Source organism: Hetaerina americana, unplaced genomic scaffold, assembly GCF_022747635.1.
Source record: "Hetaerina americana unplaced genomic scaffold, ioHetAmer1.1.p SCAF_1, whole genome shotgun sequence".
Classification (NCBI taxonomy): domain Eukaryota; kingdom Metazoa; phylum Arthropoda; class Insecta; order Odonata; family Calopterygidae; genus Hetaerina; species Hetaerina americana.
The window spans coordinates 91,330,481-91,348,702 of NW_027286069.1; the positions used below are offsets into that span (position 1 = coordinate 91,330,481).

The window sequence follows — 18,222 nt, forward strand, 5'->3', positions numbered from 1 at the left end:
CTTAATGCCCTTTCTATCTCATTGTCTAGTATGCCTGGACCTAAGCTGTCTTCCTCTACGTCATTTTCTTTTTCAATGTCTAACTTTGTTGGTCTGAGTTCTTTACCATACAGTTCTTCTATATACTCCTTCCATCTCTCTTGGATCTTTCCTGCGTCAACTATTACCTTACCCGCCTCATCTCTAACTGTTAGCATAGCTCTTCCTTTCTTACTTCCCGATAACGATTTAACTTTGCTGTACAGCGCACCGATTTCACCCTTCCTCTGCAGACTTTCCATATCCTCGCACTGCGTCTTCCACCATGCTTCTTTTGCTTTATTTGTTGCCCGCCACAATTTATTGTTCAATTCTTTGTACTTCATTTTGCCTGATTCTGTATTTATATTCTTCCATTTTCGCCGCTCATCCATCTTTGTGATCATCTCATCCGTGATCCATGGTTTCCTAGTCCTTTTAGCGTTAACGATTCCAATAGTGTCTTTTGCGGCTTTAGGCAACCCTTTCTTGATCATTTCCCATTTTTCTTCGATAGTACTAAGCCCTTTACCATCCTCCATGATTTTCTCTACCGCCTGTTTGTATTCCTTCCTTTTCAACCCATTTAATGCTTCTACATTCCATTTTCTAACTCGCCGCCCCCGCCTTATCTTTTTGAAACGTACGCTACATTTCATAACAACTAAATTGTGGTTTGAGTCCGCATCCGCTCCCGGGAAGCTGTGCGAATTTATCACACTGTTCCTAAACCTGTGACTCACCAGGATATAAAACATATATTATATATAAATATATATACATATATACACACACACACATACTACCTTGATCAAAAATTTCCCGGAATTTATTCAGAAAATTAAAAATACAAGTTTATTCATCTAAATCTATATTGTCCCCTTCAAAGTAATCCCCATCGACTGCAACACACTTATGCCAGCGCTTGATCCAATCCTCGAAACATTTTTTATATTCGGTTTTCGGTATGTCCATCAGTGCTTCCTGCGATTTTTCCATTACTTCCTCTCGGCTGCTAAAACGCGTTCCCCGTAATGGTTTTTTAACTCGATTGAACAGAAAGAAGTCACAGGGAGCCAAATCAGGTGAATTCGGTGGCTGTTGGATGGTATTTGTTGCATTTTTCGTCAAAAAATTACGAATAATGATAGCACTGTGCGACGGTGCGTTATCATGGTGCAAAATCCACGAGTTTTCTGCCCACATTTCTGGTCTCTTTCGGCGAATTGCTTCACGCAAACGTCTCATAACGCCCAAATAATACTCTTTGTTTACTGTCTGGCCTTCTGGCAAAAATTCATGATGCACTACACCGTTGTAATCCATGAAAACCGTCAGCATTGCCTTCTATTTTGACTGAAAACGACGTGGTTTTTTTGGTCTCGGCTCATTTGGTGAACGCCATTCACTTGCCTGATGTCTGGATTGCGTGTCGTACTCATAAACCCACGTCTCGTCTCCAGTAATGATCCTTTTGATGAATGTGGGATCGGATTCAGCCTCGCAAATCATGTCTTTTGCGACGTCAACACGGTCTCTTTTTTGCATGAAATTGAGGTCTTTCGGCACCAACTTTGCTGCTACACGACGGAAACCCAAATCATTAACCACAATGTCTTGGGCGGATCCATAGGCAATGAATGTTCAAGTCCTCCGCTATTTCTCTGATGGTTAATTTGCGGTTATTGACCAACATTTCTTTTACTTTATCAATTTTTTCACCGACTTTCGATGTCGATGGTCTGCCACTGCGTTCATCATCTTCGATTGACTCACGACCACTTCTGAACCGCTCGTGCCACTGGTAAACGACCGTTTTTTTTAGAGAATCGTTGCCGAAACACTTTTCCAACATTTCCAACGTCCGTGCGCCACTAAATCCGTTTTTTACGCAAAATTTAATACAAGTTCGTTGTTGCAAATTTAAATCCATTTCTGCAATTGTAAAAAATCGCCAACACACACAGAGATAGATGTACTCTTGGCTACGTAACTTTTGCAAATGTCAAGTTATGACACTAAGATTTAAAGGGAATATCAACAACAGATGTACCAATTTAACAAAAAAAACAGAACTCAAATCGGAACGATGGGAGCGCCACACGGTGGTTATTCCGGGAACTTTTTGATCAAGGTAGTATATATGTATGTATATATATATATATATATATATATATATATATACATTCACACACACCCTGTTGATATGCGTACTGCTTGAGTACACTGATGGTCACCTATGCATTTTAGACTTAAGAGTGCCGTGCGCCCTCCAAGCCTGGTTCCAATGGTATTTCGTATAGTAAGGTGAAAAATCTCTCCTATAGAGGTTCAGGTGATTCTCCACTTTTGCAATTCACTTGACACCATATATACCGCATGTCAAACTCCAAAATATATGTACGTAACTCGTAGCTTTCCGTTGGACGGATCTTGAGATCTGTTGAATTGCTAGGTGAATTCCTATAGCCAATAAAAAATTTATTAATATCTTCTTATCATTTATAGGAATTAACCTAACTTTGAATTCGCAGGCAATAGCCTACACGTCCTCTTTGAGATCTGTTGGACTGTAGAATTTGACTTATTAATGCAGAAAGAACGTTTTTTTTTATTAACTTCGAAATTCAAAGGTTGCTTTTGCGGCTTCTATTTCGATCGTGCTATAGCTCGGGCTGTGCGTTTCAAATTTAGAACGCAAGACTTTCACTTTGGTTTAATCATCGGCTTTCTCAATGTTAACTGTACGTATCCGTTCGATCTTTCTCTGGACATCGGAATAAACGCCGTTTTGAGGTGTATTTTGCGCCGAAAGTCCGAGAAAACTGTTTCCGACTTGAAATGGTTGAAATTAAGCAAGCATTTTCCCCTTGTGCCTGAACTTGAAATTGAAGAATCGAAACATGGAAGATCACCCAAATTTAGTGACTTTCTAATTTAGACCAAAACCGTTTCTATGAAAAGTTTTAGGTACTGAATATTTTTCTTGGCTAGCATTTATTAACATCAAACAATCTGGGAAGATACATTTGCTGGATAAGTGCTTCTATCTTACGGAGCAATGTATAATTCCATAATACTCATTTTCATGTGGGTTATGAACTAAAAGAGAACATTTTGAAGCGCTAAATTCAGTTGATTTTCGGTAAACCTTAATTCTCGTTAGGATTTTCGATACCTTTATTACGAGTTAGGGGCGTAATTGAGTGGGACTCCTGACATTTTCCCGCGAGATATGGCTGTCTGTTAGTTATATTATTTGACCTTATTTTAAAGTGAACACAAGTTTTCCTTAGGTTTCCTTGGTGTTGTTGCTTTCCTCTCATTTTATCTGTTTTTTCGACCTAGGAAGACGCTAGGGAAACGTAAGCTTCAGCCAACAATCGTGTTAATGGCTTGGGAAAACGTACTGATTAACGATCTACTCTGACAGCTCACCCTTTATTTATTTAATATTCTAAATATTATGGTAATCCCTCTCCTTCGCAAAAAATAAATTTAATGTATTTTATAAATTTTTCCCTGGATGATTTGTATCTTGAATTTTTTTCTAAGCTATAACAAGGAAAAAACAATGATACTGGGATTTCTTTAGTTAATATGCAGGCCGAAAAACACCGTGATGGAATGCGAAACAACAATGCTAGAAGTCACGACCGCATAACTACTGTGCCAAGCCTTTATTTTAATGCCATCAGAATTTATTTTGCTCCTTGTAAGTTCTTGTCTCTGATTAGCAGTTCTTCGTAACTTCAAATTTTTAGCATAGGCTGTTGTAATTGGTTTTCTGAAAAAGTGCGAAATCCTCAGCTAAACGTTGCTCTTTAATCTCCTAATTTTGAGGCTGCTTCTTTCGTGAATTGGAGCCAATCCACCTACCTACTCCTCTACTTTCTTTTTTAAATAGAAACTTTTCCTCCCATTCTTTTATAGGCGAGTACCGACATCCCCACTGTAATAACCTCGTTACTTTCACTTTTCGGAAGCTCTCCAATCTTGCTACCCGGACTCTCCCAAATTTAATTGTCTTTGCTGCATTTCATTTTTATCCTTCTTGATTGCCGTATTAGCTGAGTCTTCCCCCAAAGAATTAGACTGTGTTAACCTCTCGCATAAATATTGGACTGTTTTGTAAGGACCTGGTCATCACAAACGACACTTTTGATGAACTTTTAAAATGATGATAATAAGGGCACTGACAGATTGCAATACCTATTAATATGTTGATAGTTGTCAATCACAACATTATGAATTTAATGGTATGGTCGTTAAGTATCCTCGATGCTCACAGGTCGCCGAAAACTCGTAGAATAATTCATTTCAGCTCATTAAGTTTCGCCTTTCATGAATATTTCATGAAATACATCTGCTCAGTAACGAATTGGAAAGGTTTCTTTTTGCGCACTTACGATTGCGGCTGTTTCCTTGACCTCAACACCACAAAAAGAATGATCTAAGACTGTTGATGACTATCCTTCGCAATCCCATTTGAAGTAGATCGCGGGTAATCGAAAAAGTTATCTATCAGCCGTGCCCATCAGTCAGAATGTTCTTTCTCTACAAATACGGTACATTGCAAACGGTGATAGACATGCACTTTCACTCGGCTAGTTTTAATTATACTTTGAGGATCCATTCTGCAATGATTTCGTAAACGACAATGTTAATCGAAGGAAAACTTTTTGTATCAGATTGAAGAGCATTTAAACAATTACCTCGTGCTCAAACGTTTTTTATGAAAGTATCCTTCCCACGTCACCGAAGTGCGCTGCTGTCGCCGATCGCCCTGGCTTGAATGCTTTGGGTATTGGCTGTGGCATATTCAAGGTACTTCAAAATTATACATTTATTTTTTTGATTGGATAAAATAACATCCATAGACAACAAAAATCACGTTTTAGTTTTGTTCCAGTTATTCGTGAGCGATCATATATATTATTCAGAGGTGCGGATTCCATGTTTAATTAATCAGCGTCGTGACTTGTCACCTTTTACTAAAATAATGACACACATTGAAATAAAACCTGATCTTTTTATATCCATATAGTTTTTATGCTGAAAAATATGTTTACTCGAACGTCAAACCAAATAAATGGTTCTTTCACATTCGGATGGACGATTTTTTCAAAACGAACTTTCCATTTTTCTTAATGGAACGAAATATTAGCGGTCTGGGAAGACCGCTCTTGAAAATATAATAAAATATGAAATGCGCGGGGGAGGAAATAATAATTTAGAGCGCCCTTAATGTGCTCAGTTAAAGAGGCACCTACTGATATTTTTTCCACTAGTTGCTGTCCCTCGAGAAGTAAGGGGGGTGGGGGACAGAGGGAGGAAAGTCCTCGGCTCTGAATCCTTGCCCCACTTACTCTCTCTAAACTATATGTAATTTATACGCGTATTTTGCGAGCGGTGAAAGGGCTCTCGATATGAAACTTTCTCCGAGGATTCAACTCGAAGGTCAAGGTCAACGCGATTGTCCTCACAGCATTTCGCACTCTCTTCGGCATCCTCGAGGTCATCGTCCTACGCTCTCAAGTTTCTTTCTCCCCTCGTCCCCCGATCATATAGCAGCTCCCCCCCCCACCATCCCTCTGCCCTCCCCTCCCTTCCGCTCCACTTGCTTACCTCTCTCCCGATCCACGTGCTTTCTCGCCGTCTCCCAAGGCCTCCGTCGACCTACATCTCCAAGGACAGCGAATGATCTGAAAAATGTTTTATCATTTAAGGAGGAGGGGAAGGGAATAAGGTAAAGCTGAATGAAAATAAGAAAAGCATCGCAGGTAATACTGAACCTTTTGTTTTAATGTAACAACCTGTACAACAATACAACAAAAGAATTTTTTTTTGTTTTCTTTCTAGAAATGTCTTTGGTTTGTGTACGATGCCGATCACGACATCTTATCACTTTAAATTCTATAAAATAACTTATAGCGTTCTTTCGCGATTAGTTAATTTCAAGTCGTCCATTGTTTCCGTTCAACATGACGATTAAGGAACAAATTACTGCGACCTAGCGCACGCTAATGGCGTACGGCCGCAGCTTGTGTCCGCTCGCCCCTTGGACTCGAGCGAACAAATCACACGATTAATTCGAAGGGCCTCGAAAAACGGATCCCCTCGACAAATAGGAAAACAAATTGTCCCATTCATCCGTCCCTCTCACACTTGCGATTACTCATTCACTCTTTCGTTGCTCATATCAACAAAAAAAATAGTCTCTCTCGATGGGGTGGAACTCCGATCACGTCACGCATTCCTCGGAGAGTTCGTCAGTCTCATGTTTCGTCTCCATCCTCCAATTTGCCCCTCAACACGCGAGGGCGCAAAATGCGTCACCGGAAGGCGTTTCCGCCACGGCATCACCATCAGTCGCCATCCTTTTGCTCAGCAACATCTCCCTGAGTCCGCACCGGAAACCCTTGCTACCGTCAGGCCCACGTGGCATCCGCACCACGTTCTCTGGGAGCAATAGGGATCCACGGAGGGCGGCGCTGTTGCTCCTCGGTCTGCACGGAGGGAAATCCGCGCTCTGAACTACTCCCTCCACTACCGTCTCTGCTGCGGCCGCGATCCTCCTCTGAACCCATGGGCTGGTCATCTGCTCGTTGCTCCCGATAGACCCTTTATGTCTCTGGATAATGGGAGAGTTACCGCAGGATAGGCCGGAAGATGAGCGTCTCTGCTGGAACCGCTCCAAGGGACCGGACCACCGCCTTCGCGCAGGTTCGGTCATTGTCTTATCCTCGGAATCCTGCGTCGAACAGCTAAGCACCGCGTCAGCCACAAAGGAGGGCCGCGCATTGGCCCTGGTGGCCCTCTTCTTCCCATTCACCTGCATCAACTGCGGCCTCTGGATCTGCTGCAGTTGCTGAATTTGCTGCTGGAGCAACTGTATCTGCTGCTCTTTTTTCGCCTCTGCCGCCTTCTTGGCTGCAGCCTTCTTGGAAGACGCCGCCGCCTTGGTCAGCTCCAGCACCCTCATACCCCCTCCTCCTGATGCCCTTACCTCCTCCGCCTCCTTTACTGCCTTCCTTGCGCATTCGGCCCTCTCAAATTCCACGAGGGCGCACACGGAGGTTGCTAGCTCCGGGTGTTTGGCTACGAAAGGTCTGGCATCCGCGGGGACGGGGTTTCCAGGCCTCAGGATACGAACTAGTGCGATGTCCCCACATGGGGAGAAGAGTTCGGCTACGTTCTCGATGGTGGGTCTCTCCAGGGGTAAGTCCAGCACGGCCACGGTGCGCGACGGGGTGGTTTCGTCGTACTGTGGCAACGGGTCCACGCGCCTCAGTTTGGTTTTGGCCTCATTGACCTGCAATTTGGCCGACCTCTGGAGGGCGTAAGCGACCACGCGCCAGTCCTTGGCCAGGTGCTTGACCCTCTTGAAGCTTGAGATGAGCTTTAGCGACACGTAGCCCTCCTTGTTCCGCTTGACGTGTTTCAGAAGAAAGGCGTCCTTGGTGATGTTAACGTCCGAGAAGTAAAACTCGACTTGAGCAACGATGCGAGTCGCCAGGTCATCGTCCGGGGGCTCGAACGGGGCCCCGTCCTCCTCTTCGGCCGGGGTCAGCGACGCTGCGGCACCGGTTTGAGATTCCGCAGTGTCCCCGTCTTTCTTCTTCTCAGATTCCTCCGCGTCATTGTCACACCCGCTATCCTTCCCTCCGGTTGAAGATTCAGAACCGGAGTCTTCGCCCAAATCCGGGGTGATCTCCGGGATCTCGGCCGAGTCCCTGCGACTCGAGGAGTCGTAGGAAAGCGAGATATCGCTGTCCACGGAGGAAATGCTGTCCCGAGTGTCGCGATGCTTCATGGGGGGCGGAAATGCGGGGTCAACTTCATCCGCGGAGGGCTGCTTGACCACCACGATGTCGGGAATGCCGTCCTCGCTTGGCACGGGCATCCTGTCGCCTTCTCCCCCACCCAAAAGATTTCTTCAACCTCTCCACTGTCTGCGGCCGTCACGGAAGGAACTAGATGAACACAGTAATCGGCACTCGAACGGCAAACGGAAACAGTGGAGCACACAGCGTAACAAATAGGCCGCGCAAAATATCGCTCTTCTCACACTTCCTCTCTCTCACGGACTGCTATTGGCGTGCGAGAGAACGCGAGCTGCAAAGCGTCAAGTGGATGGCGGGGGACGAGCGAAGGGCGCTTATAAACCCTCCGCGAGGCGTAGTAGGGGAAGTGCTCCCCCACCGGAGTCAGAGGGAGGGCGCATGCGCGGAACCTTCGCGGGAGACAATCTTGCGCGGGCGCTTCTAGGAAATCGGAGGAAGTGTTAGGGCAAAGTATCGGAAAAAAGGAGTTAGCGAATGGGATTCGAGTTTTTGTGAGGGGGCTGAGGGGAGGAGGTGGGGAAGGAGGAAGTCTGGGCGGTGGGGAGGACATTGGGGAGGAGAGAGGATAGCGTTGCGGGGGTTGGGGGCTAAAGGCAAGTCGGAGGTAGGTGGAGCGAACGGAGGTGGATGGGAATGCTCGGAGGAATGTCCGAGTAGAGGAGATGGTGTGATCAGCGAAGGAGAGAACGGATGGACGGAGGCGCATAATGGGGATGCGCGAGAGAGACCGGAACGCGCTCCACAATGACCAGTTATACCGTGATTTTCAATGGGGAAAATGTAATTCACATTCAATCAGTGAAAAACGGGCGTGTTACTTGCACTTCAACCTCGATCACTCAATTTTAAATAATTATTTTCCATTTTTAAGTATATAACTTTTTTATTTTTTGGACTTTATTATAGATCGCGGTAAAGTACTGTAAAAAAAGTGAGCATAGTTTGATTTCCATTCTACATTTAAAATTGCATGCAATCAATGCAATATTGTCATAGAAAATTGCCTTATTAATTTATATGAGCGTTCATAATGAATCAGGAGGGAAGAAATGGTGTAGAGATCCGGCGTCGATTTCAATGAGTAAGCTTAATTAAAGGCATCAAAGAATCAAGACTTCAAGCCAGCAAACGGTTTATTGAGCATGACCGTTTTAAGAGATGGCACCACGAATCTCAATAAAAAATCTTGATCATATGGGTTTGACAATTTGGAGTGGAAACGTAGGATAGTGGCAAGCAGATTGTTAAATTTTTGACGTCCGCACGACTTTTTAAAGACATTAATGAGATTAAAACATGATTTTTAGATGTCAGATTATTCCTAATGCTTCGAGAAAATTCAGTTTTTCGTAGAGGATCGCTGGATGAAAGATGGGAAGATGAGCAAAGTAAGACATAAGATTCATCTCTTTTACTAGGGTTAGCATAAGGGTCCAAGAAATATATCAATTCAAAATTTGATTTTCAACATTTTATTCCAAAAAAAACTAAGAGACGATAAAACGTAAGTGTTCGTGGACGGGAATGAATCATTATCACTCAAGTGTTCATGCGAGGAGTTTTATATGTTTTGTTGAGAGTCTCGTACTTTGATAAATGTTCCTTTGTGACGATTCGAATATCTTTCATTCATATTGATGAATTTTTCAATCATAATTACAATCACCTCTCACTTTACGTCCACAAAGTGACACGATAACCATTTCATCGAAGACGCATGCATTGCTGTAATGAAATCGGTCATACCTTCAGAAAAGTTCTGGATGCGATCACTTACATACCGCAATTTTTTGACACGGCTCTGGACACAATATTAAAGGAAACGTGAAATTTCCCATCATTACAATGAGTGATATTGCATTGCTGTTTTGCCCTCGGGAAAGCGTGTCATTCATTAGTAACAAGAAAGTGAGCATTTTGGTGGCTATTAACTTAATACCCTTATTGATTTAGTTTATGTTATTCAAATTAGTTTCCTTCTATTTTAGCTTTAGCGGTTATAAAAAAATGAAATTCGTAAGTAATTGCTACCTGCTTTATAACTCGGGATCAATCCTACCGGTTTGACAGGATTACTTGAGTAGGAGCAAGCCAAATCGAAGGACACGGGTTCGATCAACGTCAAGGGTGTTATGAATACTCGATGTAATTATTCGAAGCGACCTCACCAACAGTGGCGTCGCCTTGGGCAACAAGGATTACTTCTCTCGTACGTGGTCAGGTATATATTTACCCCAAATATGTAAATCGTCACCAAAGGATTTTGCTCATTATGACGACTGTTTAACGAAATTATTTCCATTCAAATTTGGACGCACGAGAGCGTTTTTCCGCGTCCATGTCAATTTCCAGTTCATCCAACGGTTTTAAGACTGGATTAGCTATTTTTTCGTTTCCTTTTTATTATTAACTCATACCAAATTTTAAAGTTCGCAAAAAATGGTGCTAATAGTGAATGTGTCAGGATAATTTCAATTGAGAGTTGTTCATGTATTTTCGTTGTAATAGTGTGAAAATATTATCTCTGTGCTACTTCAAGCGAGTGAGTTGTCATTGTTTAGACTGACGATCGCAAAACGGTCAGAAAGCCTCGGATTAAGCCATCTCAAGGTCTCCTTCCATTCCAGGGCGGGGCTGATGGAGGCTGGGCGGAGCTGCCATAGCCCCGGGGAATGCAACCCCCATAACGCGTTGCCTATAATTGCTGAATTTTAATGACAGGGAAGGCATTGACCTGACCTGGTGCTATCTCTAGTGAGGGGCATTCTCATACGGATATCATGGAAACACCATTCAAAATCATTCCCGCTATCAGATCCTGCCCTCACGATTCCGTCGTCCTCGGTCCTCTTTAATATTCATTTATTGTGTCCAAGTGAGTCTGCGCATCACGTACACCGCAGTTCTCTGGGAACGAGTCATTATCTTAGCAGCTTTATTTCTATCAGCTAAAGCATAAACATATAATAAAAGGTGCGTCACTACAGAATCGATTTTAACTATGATCTATGATCAGGAAATAATTAGATGGCCGCGTTGAGACTATTAGAGATATTCGTTATTGTAGAAAATGGTTCCACGTCGTTGCACATTTCAGTTAATTCATCAGATGGAATTAAGTTCGAGTGAAATGTGAAACTTCTGAGAAAATTTTGATTTCTGCGCGATGTTATCTCATCTTTTCGTATTGCGCATTTCGCCACTCTTGATATCTTGAATGTTCTGGAAATTCAAGATAGTGAACTCTTCAAAATGTTTTTTCCATTGAAGGAATAAAAATAATATGGTTCTTTCAGTTATGCATGAAAGTTATTCATGTCTGCCAAACATCCATACGCTGTGTGAATACAAACGTATTTTGAAAAAATAGTAGTTACTAATGTAGTTTCGTCAAAGTTAATGATTCATCAAAACTCCTCTCTGACCACATGTAAGTTTTATCCAAATTTTAATGAATGGAGCAATATTTTTTAATAAATTCTCTCCTTTGCCATATGATATAGAATAATTGGGTATAGGTTTATGCATCTAATGTATGTATATATGCATGTATATATAATGTATGTATATAATGTATATATGTATATAATGTATAATCTCTAATGATGTAATGTCTAATGTATGTATGTATGTATATGTATATATATATATATATATATATATATATATATATATATATATATATATATATGTATAAATTTTCGCTTTTATTTCCTAAGAAATAATTTTAAGTAAATGAACGTTCATTTTTCTTTTGCGCTACTAGCATAACCGAATATTAAATAATTGGGCAAGTTGTCCCATAATTATGTATCTTAAGGTCGTTTGAATTAAGTGCCGTTAAAGCTTTTGTATTCGCAAAATTTATGAAGGTGGAATTTGGCCAGAAGACTCTTTTAGATCAGTATTAAACTCTTTCCAAAAAAGGGATTAGCAACAATATGCGAGGAATATAGGACTATTAGTTTGGAATCAGACGTGGCTTCCATTCCTATTACTCAGGGTCAACTACAAAAGGATGCAGAAGATGGCAAATAAATTCTTAGGTGAAGCGAGTACTTCTTAGATTTTTGAGGAGTTTGGCAGAGTAGACTGAGCAAATTTACTGAACATATTGCTAAATTAAGCTGTAGGCTAGACTGTAGGGGTAGACAACTTATCTGGAACCTGTAAGTATTTTAGACGGCGTAGATGCGGATAGCGAGTGGGGAGTCGGGATCGGCAGTTTTAAACAGGGGAATAGGACAAGATATTCATTATCACCTGTTTTTTTCAGTATATATTTAAAGGAAATCGTGAGATATGGAGAGGACTGGTGTAAGGTAGGGTAGCTGGGAACTCTTCTAATTGCTTAGATTTGCAAATTATCAAGCTTTAATTAGCCAGTCAGTCACTGGGTTACGATCATTACTTTGCCCATTGCAGAATCAGTTTGACAGGTGTGGGATGACAATCAATTATAATTAAGGCAATGAGATTCCTAAGAAGTCCGAAGGATAAGATAAGTTGGGGGACATAAATTGTGACAGGTAGGACAATGCATCTTTTTAGTGATTGATTCGGAGGAGGGTGGCAGAGTAGTAGAGACGCAAAGAGAAGACTAGCGTTAAATAAGGAAGCTTTTACGAAGAAGCGAGAGTTCATGACACGCACCTTAAGTGAAGATCTTAAGAAAGGACTAGTGAACATTTTGCTATGGAGTATAATATTGTATGGCCCAGAAACTTAGTCGTTTATGTAAGAGATTAAGCGTAGACTGGAGGGTTTTGAGAAGTAGGTGTGGAGGAGAATGGAGAATATAAAATGATCGGAATGGAAAGAAAATAATGAGGGTTTAGGTATGGCAGATGAAGAAAGACGGAGACGGTTGAAGGAAAAAAATAGGTATTTGAATGGATTTAAGGGAGGTAGAAAATTTGCGGAGCTGAAAAATTAGCCATTGTTACATTTGCTATTGAGTTTAAAGATTTTTGTTGTCGTGTTAGTTAGGGATTATGAGTGCCGTAGTGTGTAGTGCCAGGGTTCATCAAAAACCTATTCTAAGCCGGTAGATTACAGCAAATGATAAAAAAGCTTTTATAGTCGTTGGAAGATGTTCAGATTTCACCCATAGCACATCTAGGCCTTTCTCTCTGGTTTTATGGCTTGACCATTTATCTTTCATAAAAAAATCCATATTCTGAATCAAAATTGTTTCTGTATTCGCAGCACTTGAATGGAATAATCTGAGCATTTTCTTTTCCATTTCCTCCTTTCAAGACTATCACAAAATAGTGGGCTTAAGCATTGATAGTCAAGTTCTAGCTATTGCTGTAGGATTAAAATCTTTAATGACCGATGCAAGTAGCTCCATCGACACAAATACCTTGGGGTAACCTTGTTTGATCGTTTATACTGCACACATGCCTCCATGGTGAGTGCTAAGTAAAATTAATATCTTTCGTGCATGACCCTTTGCGTTAATTAGTGCGTAGCATTTGCGTGTGTGTGTGTGTGTGTGTGTGTCTTCATCCACCGCGACTAAGTACGCTTTGCTATTTTATTCGTATCAGTTACATAGAAGCTATACAAGGCTTTAACGAAGGAGATAGGCGAATGACTTTTTCCGACGAGGAACGATGCTCCGTTGAGTTAGGTCGGAACCCTCCGCTCTGTGCAACTGCTCCACCAGTTCGGATCGCAGTGTGCTTCTTCCACCATCAGAAGAAGTATTCGCTTCGTCTGCAATAAGTCAAGCGGTTCAGCGCTTAGCTGGAATGATTCCATCGTAATTGCATCCCGTTCAGCTTGCGTGACGCGGACGATCAGTAATCTAAAGGCATTCGTCATCGTCTAGGAGCAAAATACTCCACCCTTGCCCATTGACCCTCGCAGCGCAACTGTGGAGCGCCGATTCGCCGTCGTTACCACATCGCGATTGGACTTCTGTTGCCGGCTCACCCCATTCCATTCGGGATCAAGTTTTCATTTGTTGATTGCATTAAAATTCGCTTATTCTGCATTTGAATCTCTTTGCGTTAAATCATTGAAAATCTTTTTGCCTCCGCAGGAAGAATCTCTTCTTGAGTTTACCGTGAAATGATTAATTCCACGGCGTATCACTTACGCGTTCCGAGAGTCGTACTGCGTCAAAAATATTACCTTTGATGACTTACATGTCCTATATTTTAATAGTGCGTATTTGGAGGTGAATTTCTTGTAACGTTCCGAGTAGTATCTATGGTCTGTCTACCCTCAGAACTCATATAAGTGATCAATGTAGGAATTAGCTGAACTAACATAATTATATAACGAGTAGATCGAATCATAGATACTCTTGCCCGTACTTTGCACACAATCATGCGCACTTGTGTAATTATGCGATAATATGTGAATATTAACCATGCGACACAAATATTGGACTGGAATTGGAATTTGAACTCGAATCATATCACTGCAGGGTATTTAATCATTAAATTTTAGTTATTAGGGGATCATCCTGATTAATTAATCATGATAAAGTAGAATCCAGCGCTTTTTGTCAATTCAGTTCAGGTAATGCCTCTCAAATCCCCAAAAATATTGAACAAACAAGCACTTGCGTTAAAACAACATATAACCCACGTAAATTTAATAAAATTGGTGCCTCTACATACATAACAGATAGCAATGCAAGTGAATGTAATGCTTTTGTCTCTGTTCACCACGAATCGTCTCAAAACAGTTTTGTTAGCGTACATAAAACCGAAAAACAAGAAGTTATTAGCCATATTAAAATTATAACATTAAATTGCCGTAGCATTAGAAACAAAATATCGGATATTGAACATATTTTTGTCAGTACAAACGCAGACATAGTAGTTGGAACAGAAAGTTGGCTCACGGGAGATATAGCAAACAATGAGGTTTTTCCAAACGGCTTCACAATTTACAGAAGGGACAGACCAAATAGGTTGGGTGGGGGAGTATTCATTGCAGTAAAGTCACATCTTAGTAGCCAACGATATGAATGCGACGTAGATGACATAGAAAGCGTTTGGTGCAACATTAAGGACTACAACGGCAGAAGCCTATACGTGTGTTCATTTTATAGACCCCCAGATTCTAACACAGATGTCCTACACAAGCTCGATGAACAAATATCCACTATCAGCAGCAGACAAAGCAACAGTATTACTATAATCGCTGGTGACACAAATCTACCGTCAATTGACTGGGAAAACTACTGCGTGGGAAAATCTGCCAAAAACAGAGATTCATGCCAAGAACTCCTTCATATATTCACAAAACACTCCTTAGAACAAATAGTTAAATCACCAACACGGGGCCAAAGCATACTAGACATCTTTGCGACTTCTATGCCCGAAATCATTACTAACATTGAAATAATAGACGGAATCAGTGACCATAAGGCTATTCTTGTGGAGTTAAAAACTAAGTTCGTCAAAATAAACAAAGAAAAGCGTAAAATATACCTATACAACAAGGCAAATTTTAACGGACTAAGAGAATATTTAAAGATAAAATTACCGGAATACAAGACAAAAACACTGACAACAAATACAGAGAACACTTGGAATTATTTCTTAAATATTTTACGCGAAGGAATAAAGACGTACATCCCGTCCAAACTCAAATGCGACAGTAAGGAACCTAGATGGTACAACGGGGAAGTCAGATCGGCATTAAGAAGGCAAAGAAAGCTACAGTCAAATTTCAAAAAGAGTTTAAAAAGTGACGATATAAGTTTTGTGAATACAACCAAACAGCTACTAAAAGAATGTCGTAGTAAGACGAAAAGTATTATGCGCACAGCACTACACTCTTTTAAATCTAAAATGCTAAGCGAATATCTTGAGGAAAATCCAAAGTCATTCTGGTCCTATGTTAGGGAAATACAGGGTAAACGTCCCACTGTTCACTCTTTGAAGACGGAAAATGGAGAAATCATTACAGATAGCGTGAAAAAGGCAAATATTTTAAACCATTTTTTCCAGAGCGTCTACAACAAAAACACAAACGCACCAAACGATCCTCCACACCCACCCGGGGAACACATGAGCGATCTAACACTGACCAAGCAGGGAATAGTACATCTGCTCCGTAGTATCAAAGCAAGGCACCTGGTCCGGAAGAAATACCTGCTAGAATATTAAAGGAATTAGCTGACGACATTGCCCCATTTTTACATATTGTTTTTCTAAAATCGATAGAAGAAGGCTCAGTGCCTCGCGACTGGAAGCTAGCCCATATAACTCCCATCTATAAAGGCGGCGATAGGGATAAACCAACCAATTACCGACCCATTTCTTTAACATCGATCTCTTGTAAAATATTGGAACACGTTATTGTCACTAACATTATGAAATTTCTTGATAGTAGGAAAATACTAATCCACAACCAGCACGGATTTAGGAAAAGCAGATCTTGCGAAACACAACTTGGTCTCTTCATTCACGATATACTTAGATCGGGAGAAAACAACACCCAAGTCGATGCAGTATTCCTGGATTTCAAAAAAGCCTTCGACAAAGTCCCACACAATAAATTGTTACACAAACTTAAATACTATGGGATCAATGAGAAAATAATTAATTGGATTAGGGACTTCTTGTCAAACCGCAAACAAATAGTAGTCATAGATGGGTTGTGCTCAACGGAGAGAGATGTTACTTCGGGCGTCCCCCAGGGAAGTGTAATAGGGCCTCTTCTGTTCTTAATATACATAAATGACTTAAGCACACACGTTAGTAGCAATCTAAGGTTATTTGCTGACGACACGGTGATATACAGGGAAATAAGGAGCCAACTAGATCGCGAGCTACTCTCTAGAGACTTAGACAATATCTCGGGATGGTGCAATAAATGGGGATTAACACTTAATATAGATAAATGTGCAGTTTTGAAATTTTGGAATAAAGGAAGCGAGGAACAGGATATAAACTACAAAATAGAGGGTTCAGTATTGACTACGGCAAATCAAGTTAAATATTTGGGGGTTGTTCTAACACCACGCCTTTCATGGGGAGCACATATCAGGACAATATGCGGATCAGCTTTAAAGAAACTTGGCTTCATAAAACGGGTGGTGGGGAAATGTAATGAAAAAGTTAAAGAGAGGTGTTATTTTGCTCTAGTTAGACCTCATTTGGAATATGCCGCAAGTATTTGGGATCCGTGGGAGAAAATTTGGCAAAAAGAATTAGATAAAGTCCAGAGAAAATCCGCTAGATTTGTTAAAAATTGTTATGATAAAAACACAAGTGTGACAGGTCTCTTAGGGGATTTAGGCTGGGAACCACTTGAAGTGCGGAGAGAACAAGCGAGGCTTAGACTTTTAGAAAGGTTCAGAACAAACGAGTTTAAATATGACACTGAAGGAATTATAATGGCCCCACACTACTTAGGTAGATCAGACCACAAAGATAAACTAAGGGAGATAGATTCCAAGACAGATAGGTACAAATACTCATTCTTTCCCCGAACAATCAGTAATCATAATAGCAAGAAACCGAAGTCACTTTAGAAATATTAAAAACTTTGAATTTACAAGTCGGAACAAAATTAAACACTATAGAGATGTTAGGTATACTTTCAGGTGCATGTGTATGTTAGTTGGTAGTTTGAGTGTTTGCATGTGTGTGGGGTGTAAGTGTTCATGCATGAATGTATGCCATGTTTTTTTTTTTTTTATATATGATTTTGTCGTTATTGCATGCGATTTTTTTTTTTATTATTTTTCTTTTCTAAATTATGGGTGGTGTCCTAGCACCCCCCGCCACACGCCCTTGCGGCGGCTTGCGGGGTATTGAGTAGATGTAGATGTAGAATTATGGAGGGTTGCAGTTCGAATCCCGACAAAGTCACATGATTTTTCCTGGCTACCATTGGTTCTAAAATAGTGCTAAATTTTTAAAGGAGAGAAATTCTCCTGGTTTTTTTTGCTCTGTTTACGGTTGCGACGCACTCGAGTTTTGCATGGAACAACATCGCAGTGCACCTCTTGTCTTGTACTCATTTTGGTCTCGAAACGTCTGGAGAGACCGTAAGTGGATCACGCCTCCGAGGGCAGAATTTAAGCGAAAGCGGAATGGCGAGTTTCACTATTTGAACGCTATAGAAGAAGGTTGGCGATTTTTTTGGCTTCAGGAGACGTGTATTTCTGGATTTCAATTCTTTTTATCTTCGTGGACCCGATTCCCCGGACTGATCCGGATCATCATTCTGTAGGCTCCACGGTATTCCTCTTTCCGACGATGTCGTCCTACCCCTACTCTTCTGAAGGACCTCAAAGGACTCAACTTTTTGCTCTTATTTCTTCCTTTGATCTCAAAGTGATCTTGCTGTACTCAGCAAAGAGCTCATTTCCTCCTGCTCT

General features: G+C 41.2%; 1 protein-coding gene across 1 annotated transcript; it reads right to left on the bottom strand.

The window, feature by feature from the left end:
• Window positions 1-5,802: 5,802 nt before the first annotated feature.
• On the bottom strand, window positions 5,803-8,166 carry Achl (La ribonucleoprotein translational regulator Achilles). Its single transcript, XM_071593223.1, has one exon. It carries the CDS (start codon window positions 7,922-7,924, stop codon window positions 6,329-6,331), a length of 1,596 nt encoding a protein of 531 aa, XP_071449324.1. The 5' UTR covers window positions 7,925-8,166; the 3' UTR covers window positions 5,803-6,328.
• Window positions 8,167-18,222: the final 10,056 nt, after the last annotated feature.

Excerpts from the sequence above, each read along its gene's own strand:
- Achl (XM_071593223.1), bottom strand. The coding sequence starts at position 7,924 with ATGCCCGTGCCAAGCGAGGACGGCATTCCCGACATCGTGGTGGTCAAG.